Source organism: Silurus aristotelis, assembly GCF_946808225.1.
Source record: "Silurus aristotelis genome assembly, chromosome: 17".
Lineage (NCBI taxonomy): Eukaryota > Metazoa > Chordata > Actinopteri > Siluriformes > Siluridae > Silurus > Silurus aristotelis.
In genome coordinates, this window is record NC_139590.1 from 8109826 (window position 1) to 8126118 (window position 16293).

The following is a 16293-nucleotide window of genomic DNA, read 5'->3' on the forward strand; positions in this document are numbered from 1 at the left end:
GATACTCGATCACAAATCACTCCTGCTACCACTCTTCTCCACCCACTCCACCCTGCATGCACTCTTTTCTTCACTTCTCTAACACACTCTCCATTGCTTTGCTCTGTTGACCCCAGGCAGAGGTGGGACGTAACAAAATACAAATACTTTGTTACTGTACTTAAGTAGATTTTTCTGGTATCAGTACTTTAATTCACTATTTATTTTTCAAACAACATTTCACTTTCACGCATTAAACTGGTGTATCATTCCTTGCTCTGACACACCACAAACTTGGATTAGTTTACGAAGCTAACAATGAACAAGGCAGAAGAGAATAAGAAGTATGGGGTTAACATTGATGAGACAGAGGAAGTCAGCGATGTAAAGATGACTGAAAACAGAGACATTCCTGATCACCTGAACATCATCTTTTCTCTGCTTGTGTTCTGTATAGTGGATGTTCAGCCTGGATACATTCACAACTCAGTTTGTGTTACTCTTAGCGCACCAGTCTTTTAATAGAATGATATTAAATGAGTCAAACACAGATTTATATATATTAAAATTATAATGAGCACAAAACCTTAAGTACTTAAAAAAATAAATAATGCAAATAATGCCACAGGTGTTGTGGCAAGTTAGAGTCAGAAGTTTCAACCACCATTTATTCCTCTCAAAATGTACTGTTGGACTGGCACTAAACTGTATGTTGGTGATAAGTAGATACCAACAAGCGTCAATCAAGACAAGTTTGAAACAGTGCATGTGCTCTACTAGTTAAGTAAAAAAGATATTTGACTTTGAAATGTAGTAAAGCTAAAGTTAAATCTCCCCAAATGGAAATATGTAAAGTACATAAACGCAAAAAAGCTACTTTAGTACAGTTATGATTTACATTTACTTGGTTACTGTCCACCACTACAGCAGACATGTTCGTAACTTAAGGCAACCAGGTCACTTCTATCCAACAAATCTATTAAATCTGACTCATGGGGAGATATTATACTTCTATTATAAGTTTGACGTACAAGTGCTGCACTGTTTTCACCCATCATGCCTAAAACGATGCCCCATCTCTGCCAACAGGCTGCTTAAGACCTCTCTATGTTTGGAGGTTCATATGTATGTTAGCAACTATTTCTCTGTTCTGAAGATGAACAAAAGCACACAAATGTCTCACCGATGCACCGTCACTCTATCCTGAGAGTTACCCCCACACAGAACCGAACCCAGAACATTAATGAACCGACAGCCAAGAATCTATGCCAAGCATCCTGCTCGGGCAAATGTACACAAGAACAGAATGCACGGTTTTACTTTTGCATTTTATTTTGCATCCCATCTGTCGTCTTGTTTAAAAGTTGACTTAAAGCGTTTTGCACTCTACTTAGACCCAGTATTTCATTTTGGCCCTTTCTAAAGATTAAACCTGACGTCACTGATTAACAGTGTACAAGTTACTAATGATAACAGCATATAGTTTCTAACAGCAGAGGGCGCATGCGGGCAGGGTAGCGATACGGGAGCGCGCTTGCCTGTCTGCCTGCCTGTGTGCGCGCACACACAAGCTCCCTCCCTCCCTGTACAGGACAATAGAGGCTCGAAGAAGGGAAGAGAAGAGAAGAGAAGAGGAGGGTGCAGAGAGCGGAGTGCGGTGGGCATCTCGGGATCAGCACTTCCCTGTGCTTCATGCCGAGTAGTAAAACATGGACGAATGGCCTCCCCATGTACTTCTGTGATGTCGCTGTAAGAATGCGGGCGCCGCGGATTTCCCGAGTCTTCGCCTTTTCGCTCGTCTTGTGCGGCGTCTGGCTGAAATCCGCAGCGCAGAGAGCCGCTGGTGTTGGTGCTGGTGTTGGTGTTGGTGAGTTCTTGAGCGCCACTTTTATAGGGATTTTGTAGCACCGGTTTGCTTCCAGAGCCTTTTTTTTTTTTTAACCCAGAACCGATTGATGGAACCAGATTTTCTTTTCATCTTGTACTTAAAATAGAATTTAAAAAAAAGAACGTTATCTACTGCTTTGAAGTTCTGCAGAGTTCAGTGTGTTCATCATCTCCGATCACCAGAAGTTCAAACTTACTTTTGGCGAACCTCAGATCCACTCCTGGAGAATGCACTGTTAATATATTCTACTAAAACAAGCAGCAAAACAATCATGCAAACAAGAAACAAACGAACATACAAACATAATGCACTACACTTGAATGGTCTAAAACAAATCAGTTGGCAGGAAATGATCAAATAAACAAAGTAACTTTTTCTTTGATGTCAAAACCATTGTGGGTGAACTTTTTACAGTTATTTCAACAATTCAGGCGTTCGAATCGTTATATTAATGATTTGGTTTGCATACTTTCCTGTTCCTCACTCAATACAGCAACATTAGACGAGCAAACTGTGACAATTCCTGTTCATTTTCAAATTAATATCCAAATCACGTCGAAGTAACATCTTCGTCCGCTACACACACATAATCCAGTGGATCTACTCAATTTCCTGACACTTTATAATGCTAAGATGAAGATTAAGGGGTGTTGCTGAGTGACCAGATCCTTACTCTTTTTTTGGTGGTGCTCGGATTTAAACACCCAAATGTCTTCTTTGTAATACGACTGAGCGACTGCTACTGGTTTCTACTACTAAGGCTTCATCCGTTGAATTAACTCGCATTGAAAGATTGCACTGAATCAGTGCAGGCTAGACAAACTAGTCGCGGTGGCAAAGTAGCCCGTAAATTACTATACAACATTTTTAATTGTTCAGTGTATAAATATAATTATTAAGAATAAAAGTTTTTGCCTTGAAAATCCTCAATCCATGTTCATGGATCATAATATTCTCCTTGATTGCTTAGTTTATAATTCAATCTCAGGGAAACTTGTGTGTGTCTTTAAATAAACAAGTGGTTTAAATAAACAATGTGTTTAAATAAACAATGTGGTTATATATCCCAGCATATCTAAACTATGTTTGGACCCAAGTTAAACATTTAACCAGTTCATACCCAAGTGCATATTTGGATTTTTGAACCTGTTATACTGGATTAAAAAAAATAATATATTGTACGGATCATGTCAATCATTTTTTGGTGTCTTTTTAAAGTTGAACAGCTGCTTCGAAAAGACACAACCCAATCTGGAATTACCAAATCGAGTTCTGTCTAGTTTTCGGTTCAGAAGCTGCTTTTCACGGCATCCACCCTCTGAATTAACAGATTTGAGAATTCAACATTGATGTAGCAGTGTTTTGCTACAAGCAGACTCCATCCAAAATCTCCCTTCTTCACTCCATAATGTAGCCACTAATTCGCACTCAGTTTTGAACAATTCAATAGTTATACCTATTATATTATATTTGTATTATATAGCAACAAGAGAGTCACGGTGATGCTGCGGCTTCATATAATTCGTCATCCACAGAAGGCTAATGTTTATAATTTATTTTAATATAATAATCTAGATTTAATCAAGGTTATTATTTTTTTTTCAGAGTCGTTTGTGTAAATTCTTTGCAGGAACTCTTTGCTTCGGCAGGGACATTAGGGGAATATTAATGTGATCCGTGAGCCTATTCTCTGCCTCCACTCGTCCCCCCTTCTCTTCATGAGCTTATGGCAGGCGATGCTTCTGTGACTCATTTGCTTGCGGTTGCACATGCCACAAAGTAACCACCGGCTCTTCCTAAATGCAGGACTCCCAGCCTCAAAAAGATTTTGCCCTAATCCATTGAAATCATTCCTGTTTTTTAGGCATTCCTTTTTTTTTTTTTTTTTATGTTATAAACTTGTACCGTCATTTCCGGACTATAAAGCGCACCCATATATAAGCCGCACCCACTGAAATTTACAGATATTTTTATTTTTAACATAAATAAGCCGCCTGTCTATAAGCCGCAGGTGTCTACACTAATGTTCTTTACACAGGCTTTAACAAAAGGCACGTTACACACGGTGTAACCGGTGAAATATGTTGCGCTTCTATTAGGAGCATAGCGGTATTTTGGGTCACGAGTTTTGGAAACCTGTCTGTGCTTATATATTTCTGTTGCAACTGGAGTCAGTGAGCTCTCCCTTAACCCAGACTCAACGCGCTACAACGACTTGTATCTAAACAGTAGCTGACAAAGAAAGTCATTGTTTACTGTCTTCCTCCTTTCTTTCACAACTATTTATCTCGGGAGTTTATCTTTTGGCATCGTCGTGCGTTTAAAAAAAAAATAATTTTTCTTCCGATGCCGTGCAGCTCAGAACACAGGTGAGGTGCGTTTTTTCGTTTCCGTTCGGAAATTTCATTGGTCTAATGTTATGTCGCTCAGTTTTTTGGCTTAAAGTTTGTGAAACAGGGAAAAACCCAGGAAAAATTCATAAATTAGCCGCTTCGTTGTTTAAGCCGCGGGGTTCAAAACGTGGGAAAAAATAGCGGCTTATAGTCCGAAAAATATGGTAATTGTCATTTGATCGGTTTGAACTATATTGTTAAAATATGTATAAATGTGTATAAAAGTACCAAAATTGTATGAAATAGGGAGAAAGGGTGGACATTTTAACTAAAGAAAAAAAATATTAGTAATCATTTGCCATTTCTAGTTAATATTTTAGGTAAATATAAAAAAATTAAATGTCTAAAAAAGTAAAACTGAAAAAGTGATTGGATTTGTTTGCTTAGGATGAACCATCAGTCTCTGGTGCAGAGGATGTTGGGTATTGTAGGTTAAATAGAACATATTTGGCTCTAATTGGTGTTCATTTCTGCAGAGCTGCGTTGTTAAAAGCGCTGTACAAGATAAAATGGAATTGATTTGAATTTAGTTGTTGCTGTTACACACTTTTCCAAATACCAGAAATGTAGTTGTAGTTCAACTTTCAGGCTACAGACTTACACCAGCAATCTCAGATTCTGTTTTGAGTTTTGCTACTGAAACTACTGAATTTTGGCTTTACTGAGGTTCAAAAATTGTATTTCTTATTATAATTCATTTTCTGTTTTTTATTGATTGATTGATTGAATTTTTGCCAATGGACAAGAAATGCTACTTGATAACGCATCATAAATCAGTGTGCTTCAGATTTAGTTTTGTAGTTTTTTTTTAAACCTTTTTGGCCTTTTAATTTCTTTGGAGGAAAAAGGAAGAAGCTGCAGGTGAAGACAAAAAGTGGTCTGAATTGACTGTTATAAAAGTTTGCACAACTCCGACATCATTTTCAATTGCGTTTGTTAAGCTTAGTGTGTGACAGCAGTATTAGAAAACCGTTGTCATTCAGCTTCCAGGAACCCAAACTGGTCTATATTTAGTCATGGGTACATGCCTTCTTCAGCATTAATGACATTATGTCCTGTTTAATTTTCCATAGGAAGCAGCCATGTGCATGTGGCTCACACTGTGAAGAACATTCACATTATTTAAGAGTAATCGGCTCTTTATTGAATTACCACCAGGGCGGCTTTGATTGAATTTCTCTTCTGGCGTCAAAGGAACAGTTTTGGCTTCCTAATACTGCGATAATTCATGTTACGGTTGGATGTTTGATGTTGTATGGGAATGAAGACATTGCCACAGCCAAGGTTTTTTTTTTTTGTAATTACTGACTTCTACTACAGTTAACACGAGGTAAATATGCTGTCTGGTATCACTACTAAAGTCCATGATTACACATTATAAAATATACTTTGGGTACTTTATCTAAACAGTAAATTTGCATCATGACTAAAAGCCTTGATGCTAGGTGAATCTTTGCGAGGGTTTTGCACAGATGTTGCCTGAGTCATCTGGCAAAGCGTGAACATGGGTTATTCTTGGCTTTTTGTTGTTGCACTTTGCAAGCACATGAGTGTCCTAATCGTGCTGACACCAAACGCAGCCTCCTCAGTGCTCTGGTCTTGCACGAAAGCCTGCAGTGGAAAAGCAAGGTTTGGACTAATGCAAACTGACTGCTGTGTATTTGAACCTGTCTATCAGTGCCTCAGGCTAGGTCAACTGCTGCACCGATTTAAAAAAAAGTGTCTTTTTCATTATTTTGATTGCAGTTTTTTGTCACTCATTGGTAAGGGTCTGCTGTGGGAACATTTTGAAAAAGCAATTTGTTGCTTCATGATTGTAAACATTGCGAAAAGCCATTGTGAAATGGTGGGGTACTCGAATTCACTCTGATTGCTCATATCAGAATTTGCATTAAAGGAGAAATCTTTTAAGTTCTTACTTCTATTGAGATAAAAAAAAGATCATTTACAAGTACATAGCATTTTATGTAGAACAGATTTATCAGGGTACTAGTCATTTCAAATCTGGATAACAGCTTGGTGTAATTTAATCATAAACTCCTGTTTCTTTTTTATTGTCCTTTACATACATCAGTCTGTTTTACTTCCACTGAAGTAAAAGGCTGAATTTATGTGACTTCATGTGAGTTCTGGCATTCATTAAATCTTACTGATCCTTGTTTGCATTAACCTTCTACAGCAGGGCAGGAGCACATCCCTGTCCTGGCGTCAAAGAGAACCCTTGCAATGTTGTAGTGATTGAGTTTCAATGTGTGGTTGGTCCAGAACTGCCGGCTCTGCCTGACTCACAGATCAATGTGCAGTTTATAAGCCTTGTCCCAAAGATCAGTGTTGAAAATGGTGTCAAGCCATTGGATAGATTTTATTTGGTCATTACTAAAGAGGTCCAGAGAATACTCTTGACCTTTTGGGAATTACAGAAACAGCCTGAAATGCAGCAGGCCTTATTTTCAAATGCACTTTCAAATTGGTCTGAATTGATACAGATGAGGAACTAATTAACCTCAAAGTTAAGTAAAAAATGTCAGTAAGGTGTGTGTGGTTGTAAAAAAAACAATCAAAGACAGTGTGGTGTGAAGCGACGTTGATTCATTTCCAGTAACAGCATGCCACAATCTGTTGTGTACTTCTTAAACCATAGCAGTTTTTGCAAGCAATAAGTATATATACACAATAAGTTTATGTGCAATGTATTAAAGAACAACAGGTTATAGTTTTTATTACATTTATAGTTACATCTAATGCTGTTAATGTTCCTAGAAAAAAAAGGAAAGCCAACAAGTTGTCACATTGTTTTGTCATATCGTAAAGCAGAAAGCACAACGTCTTCGGTCCTAAAGAGTTTTCTGTGTGTGTGTGTGTGTGTGTGTGTGTGTGACCTCCAAGCCAGTGTGATTTCTTGCACTGCTGCAGAGTTTCACAGATTTTTACCACTAACAGCCGAAAGACATGGCCGTAAACCATATAATCACAGGCTACACCACTGACCCTGGCACAATTTATCCAGCACTCAGAATGACAGTTTGGATCATAGTGTATGTTATTAAGTGACCCCTGGTTGTGTTATTTTTATTTTTTTTCTAAATGAAGTAGGGCTGTAGCTATCGAGTATTTAAGTAATCAAGTATTCTACCGATTATTCTATTTACTTATTAATCAAGTAATCGGATAAAAAGTATTTTAGTATTGCTCTTTATTAAAGATTATTTTATTATAAAATGGAAAACTAAACCCATTTAGTGCATTTAATTGCCATATTACGTGCAAATACAAATATATAAATAAATAAGTAAAAATGTAAATACATTTCAGATGACTTTAAACAAAAGGTAAACGCATCGTATTTTCTTTATGGTTTAATTTGAAATGATCCCAAACATTAACTTTATAACTGTCGTTTTCTTGGGCCTGAATCTATGGAAGCTTTTTATTCCTCGCAATTGCGACTTTATTTCTCGTAAGCATCCAACAATTCTGCTGAATCCACCGGGAACCATGCTGTCAGCCTGAAGTTTGAAGCTGTAGATGTATGAATGTGGCCTCTACAGATTCACAAATTTTGTCTGCTAAAATATTAGAGATTGGGCTCTGATGTGTCTTGTGATATTCTGTCTAGTATTGTCTATTTATTATCCATTTTATTCCTAAACAGTCCACCAAACAAACATAAACAATTCAAGAAAATATCTATAGTGCACGTTTTTTTAGTTATTATGGTTTAGATTAAACTAAGGATGAACTAATATTTTTTTTTTATTTGGTGGAAAAGATTAGGTAAGAAAAGATTCTTCATCATTACCAAAATTATCATAAAAATTATATATAAATTTACATGAACCATTCTACTTATCTTTATTTCGGGTGGGTTGCTGACTTGTAGAGCTATAGAGGGCTGTAGAGGTTTTGCAGGGCGTTCACTCTGCAAAGTGCTCACTCTAGGAATTACTGGGGAGGCAAAGACCGCAACTGAAGCCGCAGAAAAAGCCACTAGATGGTTTTGGATTAAGAGGGCAGAACCGTGGGCAATTGCTACTGGGACACAGGCCGGAGTCTGATCAACCCCGGCTGGGTCACCTGGACGAGGGTTTCTGAGGTTTCCAAAACACCCAATGACCCCAGGATACATCACTGATGATGTGTCCCAGTGCATCTGCATGATGTATTTTGTATTACTTGCTGCTGGCAATATGTTCTCTAATTTTATGAAATTTTAACAATATCATTAATAGTGATCACTATATGGTGCCTACCTAAGAATGCTGAGCATTATTTGTGAGCACAGTGTTTAAAATAAGCCAGAACATCGACTTGTGACCCAAACCACCTAACTCAGTGCTCAGTACTCTGCAAATAAACTGCTCAGTTTTATTTACTGCCAGTTTACGTTTCCAAACCTCTATGTGTACCGAGTTTAAGTTTCTATGCCACTTAATAGTGTTGGAAGATGATGTAGTTTCACCTGTTAATATTTTCAAGATTTAGCTTTTTTTTATAATTGGCATGATTGATAAGGAGCATTGTTCAGATCAAATTAAATATTTAATTAAAATAAATATTGCAAATTATATTTAACAAGAATTAGAAAAAAATGCTGTACCAGATACTAGGTGAACAGTGTCAGCAAAGACAGCAATATAGAGTTTTAGAGATTATTTGGCAATCAATTTTGTCCAATGTGACATACAATTGAGAGTAATACTGAACAGTTGATTGTTAAGGTCCTTGCCAAGGGGCTCAGTATTGGTAATGTGGTCAGGCTATTAAGATACAGGTAAATACAGTGCGCCAACATTTGATAGTACTTAATTTGTTATGTCTTTAACGATTGAAAGTCTGAAACCCGCTTACTTAAGACACAAAAACCTACATATTTAAATTTACTGAACATTTCTAAACAATAACATTTCTAACATTGTTTTCGGATCCTTTAAATAAGAAAAAAGGAAAATGAATGAGCAGTGGGAAAATATCACCCCCACTTCCCACTTGAGCTCTCATGTCCTCTTGGCACTCAGATGTACAGATGTTTCAAACTTCGAGGCAGAAGGTTGCTGACTCAACCCACTGCTGAGACTCATTTCCTCCCAGAGGAAATGTAAACTCTTTTATGAAGCCTGCAAATCTCTCCACTCAGCGACCCCAAATCCACACCTTCACAATAAATAGTCAGAGAGAGTGTGTGACATTTTCATTAAGTGAACATGATGAGAAAGGAGAAAACTGAAACCTGATGTCCACGAACACTTATGTACTCTTGTGTAAGGACAATACTGAAACCCACAGGCAATAAACATTTAACTCTGAAACCTGTGTGCCAAGAACTCTCTCAATTATATAAAAGATTTGATAAAACTGAATCTGGGGAAGCTTTGAAAAGGTATCAAAACGTTTCATAGCAAAAGGACAAACTCTTGTTTTGAACTATTTTACATGAATGAATGAACCTTTTTTCACCTGTAGAGTTTACAAAGTATTGCCAGTTAAGTTATTTTCTAAAGGACAGCCATTATGTACTTAGGTTTCGCTGAATTATGCTTCTTAAAACATTACACTAAACTGTGTTAGCTCTACTCTTCAGTGGCAGAATAGGTTTAAGACTATAGGTGCATATCAGGTAGGTCCATAATCCAGTCATCGGGGTACTGATCAGGAAATCATACATTTCAAACGCTGTCTCAATCCTTCCAGTGCACTGAAATGTTTGCTCCCTAAAATATTATAGTATGTACCCATACGGGAAATACTATAATATTTTCGAAAGCATATCAACTGGAAATATAAGCTACTTATTATTATTGATGTAGCTTCAAATTAATGCTTACAGTAGTGATTGTGCCTATTAGCAAGCTAAAAATTTTGCTTAAAGAACTATAAAAAAGTGACAAATATAAATGAAATATTTAATATGTTTGGGTTTTTACAGTGACTGATGATGAAATTAGAAGATTCAAATTGCCTGAGTCATCAGTCTCCCAATGGGTAGAAAAGCCGTAGTCAATACCATTAGCCACACTTGTGTACACGATATACTGTTATATGTAGGGAGCTATTATTTCTATAGTAACAGACCATTCACATTGCTATTTTTTTTTTTTTTTAAGAATATTTATATGGTCAAATTGTTACTTGCCTTTCATGTAAGGAGTCATGTAAGGAGTTTAGAGGTGATTTTATCATTGCGAATTCTTTCACCCCGAGATATTTTCAGAAGTTCTTGGTACGATGACAAAATGGATTTGATTTAATCTCCTAAATTTAATGAGGAAAAAAAATTGGCTGGTAAGAAAAGATTGTTTTTAGGCTTTTAATGCTAATGAAATAATAGGCATTTCATATGATGAGCAATGAGAGGGTAGCAGTATCATGTGAGGGTAAAGTATCATGTCCTACATGTCCTATGACTATGTTTATAGACTTCTGTGGTGTACAAAGTGTAAGAAATGTTCAGTTATGCTGTTATTTGAAAATATTGCATCAGTCCATTAGTGATTATTTTTCCATAACAGTGTATTCTTCATTGTGGCACATCGACTTTTGGTATAATTTCCTGGTCAAATGCAACTGTGAGAATTGATTGCTTCATTTAAAGGATCAAATCACTTACTTGTATTTAAAGCTCAGTTCTTTGAAAACATATGCAGGTGCTGAGCTGTTTTTTTTCCCATGTGCTGGAAAGATGCCTGAATCTCCTTTGCCTCAGTGTATTTCTCCTCTTCAGTAAAAGCTGAATTAGTGAGTGTAGTTGAACTGAAGCTGATGACTTCCAGCTGGAGCAAAGGTGCCATGAGAAGGCAATCAGGGGATTTATCTGCTGCATGCTGTCTGCCAGGACCTCATAAAGAAGAGAGCTTTGCTGGAAAGAAAAGGGTTTTGTGAAGAGCAAACAGTTCAGAATGGTCTTCTATTATGAGCTAAGATGATTATTGCTTAACAGGTGTGGTAATAGTTTTTTCTAGTAGACAAGAAAAGTGGCTTTAAATAACTGGTCAAGAAACATAACTCCAACAAGCAGTTGTGTAGTGTTCATAGATGCTAAATTGTGTACATATATACAGTGGAACCCGGTTATCTCGCCCTCGTTACCTCGACAACATTCAGTAGTCCACACTGCAACAGATAATATATTACAAAGTGTAAACCACTTGAATACGGGTAAATTGTATTTTTATAATTTTGGTTATTGTTCATTTTAGGGCTTAAGTAACTGGAGTAATTATTATTTATTATTATTACTTACGCACCACCAGCTAAACTCTGAACCGCTCTGTGTTCTCATTTATAAATGTGAATAAAAATTTCCATGCAAAGGTTGTGCACGCTATCTGTGTCACTGATTCCCTTCTCACCTTTTGTGTTTCTCGGCTCAGAGTTTACTTACAGGTGCACACTTTCTCCCATCAAGTCTGTTTTTCTTTTTAAATCACATCCTTTGCGTGGAAAGTGGCGTACACACGTTTTTCAGCCTAGTTTTGTTTGTACATATATAAATGAGGCCCTTGGACAAGTAAACACAGAAGACGTTGCAGAATGAAAAATGGAGGAATGGGGAGAAAACGGCAAAGAGGGGATTCAGACTAAAGAACAGAACAGAAAGTTTCCAAAGTTTTGGATAATTTCAAACAAAAAAAAAAAATTGGCATTTCTCTTTTTTTTCAAGTAATTATATTTATATATTTAGTATTTGCATTTTGATGTAATATGGCAATTGAATGCAGTAAATGGGTTTAGTTTTCACTGATTGGAATTTCAGCAATAAAAATTTAAATTTTTCTAAAAAGTAAACAAATTGTTATTAAGACGTCTTTTATTTTTCCTCTTGTATGCTCTTTGTATTGCTCTTTAATGAAGGAAAAATTACTTCTTATCCGATAACTCGATATAATCGATGGACTAATCGGTAGAATACTCAATTACTAAAATAATCAATAGCTGCAGCCCTAGTTCATTTACCATAACACTGTCAACTTTAATCTACATTATAAGGCAAAAGTTTAATTGAACAACATTCTAGAAGTAAGCATGATTTTTATGTAACAAAAATGATGTTGGAAAATGTCTTGACCCTGGGTGATTCATGTGTAGTGAATGGGAAGTGGATTTATATACAGGAAACCCTGGCTGTGAAGGGCATAACAATGAACATTCTTTGAATAGTGACATGTTCTGTGGCCTCTGAATTCCTTCCTCTTTATCTCTAAGCAAAATAAAAGCAGTGCTGACATTATCATCTATAGTTGGTTAAATTCTTACTGGGCATATATTTAAGAATCAATCTGAATTTGATGTTTACTTTGATGGGATTTATAATACACTGTATATCTTGTAGCTAAATTGGACAAGTTATGTTATAAGCCTAGCTAAGCAGGGGACAAAACAAAAAATACATACGTTGTCTAAGATAGCTAGCTAGTATAACATAACACAGCCTAGTTTCTACTGAAACAAATATACATTTTGTGGCTAATCCAAGCTTTGCTTTAGCTCATACAATAAAAAGAATAAGTTTAATTAAATGCTAATAATAAGCCTAAATTTAATGTTTATTCTATTAAAGCATTACCTACAAAGCAGCAATAGTTTAGCCTAAGCTATTTAAAATGATTTACATAATGCTATTCATCATTAATGCTGTTAGCATGGAACAATTGACATGCGCTTGGGCATTTTTTATCAAATTAATTTTTCTTTCAGCTTACTATGATGATCTTGTTGAAATCTCGGCATATGTTATAAGATTTAAGAAATTTTTATTACCTAAATACAACAAAATCTGGGAAAAGTGTTCCGCAACATAAAATTGTATAACAGTTGAATATTTCATAATTCACAGTACATAATATCAAAGATTTCAAAGAATCTGGAGAAATCTCAGTGTACAATGGACAAGGGCAAATATCAATATTGGATGTCTGTGATCTTTGGGCCCCTCAGGCAGCACTGCATTTAAAACAGTGATGGTTCTGTAATGGAAATCACTGCATCACTGTACTTTTTCAAGTTTTCCACTTTGCCTCAGTACACACATACACACTGTACACTCAGTTTAAATTAGCTTTGGCCCAGAGAGGATGTCATCATTCTGGATCATGTTCACAACCCTACAAACAACTAACAATTTTTTTTTTTTAGTAGACTCTTTTGACAAAAGCATTGTGACCTCTGAACTATGCCTCTGAATCAATAACTTCCTATAAAAAGCCAGGGACAAAAAAAAATGTCTGCAGTGATTTTGGACACTCTTGAGCTATTTTTAATCTTTCAAGCTATTTCATAGATGGTATAATTAGAAGTTTTGGATCATTTTTTACAACATTGCCATTAACAAAGAAAACATGCCAATTGGTTCGCATTTATAGATCGGGAAGGAAGTAATTTCAGAACTGTGAGAAATAAAAGTCTGAATTGTGAGAAAAAAAGTTGGATTTACAAGATTTCTGGAAAGATCTTTGTATTGAGAAACACCAAGCACAAGCAAATTAGGCTTTACCTCAGATGAATTGGCTGTGTGTGCACAGATTTGGTCATATCTGACTATGGTAGTAACACATACTTTAGCTCTGTTCCTAATTGTGAAATACAGCCACTGTAAACAAGGCAGACTCTTAAATATCCTGCATTTGAAGTACCATGTGTAAATCATAATGTGAAACGATATTAAACATCTCCAAAATTGTTATTGTGATCGATCCAGAAAATCAAATTTAATTATAGTAATGCAACCTGACAGTGAATGTCTTGGTGGATAGATGGGTGGATGAGATGGGTGGAATGGGTGGATGAGATTGATGGATGGACAATGGGTGATCAAATGGGTGGGTTGTTGGATAGATGGATGGACGGACGGATGGACAGATGGACAGATGGGTGGTTGGATGGGGTATTTAGACTATGGATATCTGATTTGAATGTTGTTATATGTATACATATGATTGTGGGTGGATGGATAGTTTTCTTTTGTCTTCAAACTGATTGGTGGACCAGATAGATGGATGGACAGCGAGTAAGTATATGATTAGCTCAGTAGATGGAAAGATTGGTGGATGAGCAGGAACAGGTGAATGTATGGGTAGATGTATGATAGAATAGGTGGACAGATAATGGATGGATGGCTAGCAGGGGTATTGATAGAAATATAGACAGCAAAAAATTCAGTTTGTGACTGAAAAAAATGGATGGGTGGCTGGGTGGATGACTCGATGTTTTTATGGAATGGATATGTGAATAGTTTCGCAGGGGAGGGATGGGTGATGGACTACTGACTACTTGTCAGAAGGTTCAGATGAGGAAGTAAATGTAAGTGATTTATACAGTGGATGGTTTGATTGATGGTCAGTTGTTATAGATGGTCTTGTACAGTCTTGATCTCATAACATGGATTGTTGTTTGGATCATATTTTCTGTTTTTAAAGTCATTTAACACATTTCATGTGTAGTGCACACAAGTAAAGTGGGTTAGGGTGCAGTGTTTGTAATATTAGGTTGTATTCTTCACGTGTAGTGCACTAATTGTCTTATTCTTTCTCCATCCCACAGAAGTATTGATTAAAGTCCAGATCTTTGACAACAGTGACCTTTCACCTCTGAAAGAAGCTGCAGTTCAGGTGCACGGGAACCAATCAGTCTTGGCATCTGGCTTCACAAGGGAGGATGGTATTGTCACGGTTACCTTTCTGTACCGCCCAGGAACCTGGGTCATTGTCTCAGCCTCCAAGCATGGATTTGTGACGAACTCCGCCCCTTGGCATGCCAATCGCATCCCTTGTAAGTGGCACCTCTTCTTATTACACTGTTTCTAAGTTAACAATTTAGTTTTGAAAATACTTAAATCCAGGTGACACAGTCTCTTAAAACCTTAAGACAAAGTTACAGTTTGCATTTGATGCAGTGAGGCTCCTGTGTAAGAATTGTCCTTCTGTTACATGAATCAACTTCACATGATATCCATAGGGTTCTTACACTGAACATGGAATATATTATTGTGTTATTTGATACAACTTAGGAACCCAGTGTGCCCCTGCACTTATAATGACCGCACACTGTGTCCCATGTCTTTCTGTTTAGACACTAAAAGTTCCCAGTTAAGATCTACAACCCACACAAGTTTATGGAATCTGAGCTTTGTACTAAAATGGGCTTGTTAACAGTGCTCTTGTTTCACTGTTGTGAACCCTACCAGCTGTTGGGTTAACCTAACTTTTGTCCTCATGGTTCATGGGCTCAGTCTAATGGCTATGGATATCTTGGATATGGATATCTTTTTCAAGACTTTAAGGGTACCATCCATTTGGATAGCAACACTTTCATGTAACATTTATAAAAGCATTTATCACTTGATTTGATCATTTAAAGCAGTGGTCCCCAACCCCCGGGCCGCGGACCTCCACCGGTCCGTGGGTCAATGGTATCGGGCCGCACAGAAAGAATGAATAACTTACATTATTTCCGTTTTATTTATCATCTGATTCTGAATGATTTTTTTGGGGGGAAATTATCAGATTCTCTCTGCCACATCTGTCTATGACTCACTTTTGATGCATGTCAAGATGCCTCAGTCACATGTCTTACCAACATCCGCTACCTTCTTAAAAGGGCTGCTCCGGCCGGTGACACATAATACATTACCGCTACATTAAAACCCCCAATCTAGCAAAATGAACAAAAAAACAACGTGGATTTACGTTAATTATTATATTTAGAAAATACCAGTTTCTTTTTATGTATTTATCTGCCACACCTTAAAGGCCGGTCCCTGAAAATATTGTCTGACATTAAACCAGTCCGTGGCACAAAAAAGATTGGGGACCACTGATTTAAAAAACCCGGCTTTAAATGCTCTGGCACTCATAATTGTGTTTATACTGGCTTCTTCAAAACTTTTGAAACCTTGGTAATACTCAAGGTATAACACAGAACATTATAAAGAATATATGAAGTGTATACCAGTATATTCCAGTATATATCCATCCATTGTCTGAATACTGCCTGAATATCTAGTTGTCATGCTTGCTTAATTTCCATCCAGCTCTGATTCCA

General features: G+C 36.8%; 1 protein-coding gene and 1 long non-coding RNA gene across 3 annotated transcripts in view; one reads left to right on the plus strand and one right to left on the minus strand.

The window, feature by feature from the left end:
• The first annotated feature begins 1308 nt into the window (after positions 1 to 1308).
• The window catches only part of fam171a2a (family with sequence similarity 171 member A2a), a 41660-nt gene continuing 26675 nt past the window's right edge, over positions 1309 to 16293 (plus strand). The window contains exons 1-2 of one of the 2 annotated variants that reach the window (XM_083567333.1): positions 1309 to 1840; positions 14794 to 15021. In XM_083567333.1, coding sequence (XP_083423459.1) covers positions 1672 to 1840; positions 14794 to 15021 — 397 coding nt within the window. In that variant the 5' untranslated portion in view covers positions 1309 to 1671. Of the gene's footprint in view, positions 1847 to 14793; positions 15022 to 16293 lie in introns of both variants that reach the window. The other variant, XM_083567332.1, reaches the window with a different exon arrangement.
• On the minus strand, positions 7152 to 11188 carry LOC310740583. The gene is made up of 3 exons (XR_014537678.1): positions 10865 to 11188; positions 10391 to 10506; positions 7152 to 9411 (listed from the first exon to the last, which is right to left on the minus strand). It is a non-coding gene; the product is annotated as an uncharacterized lncRNA (long non-coding RNA).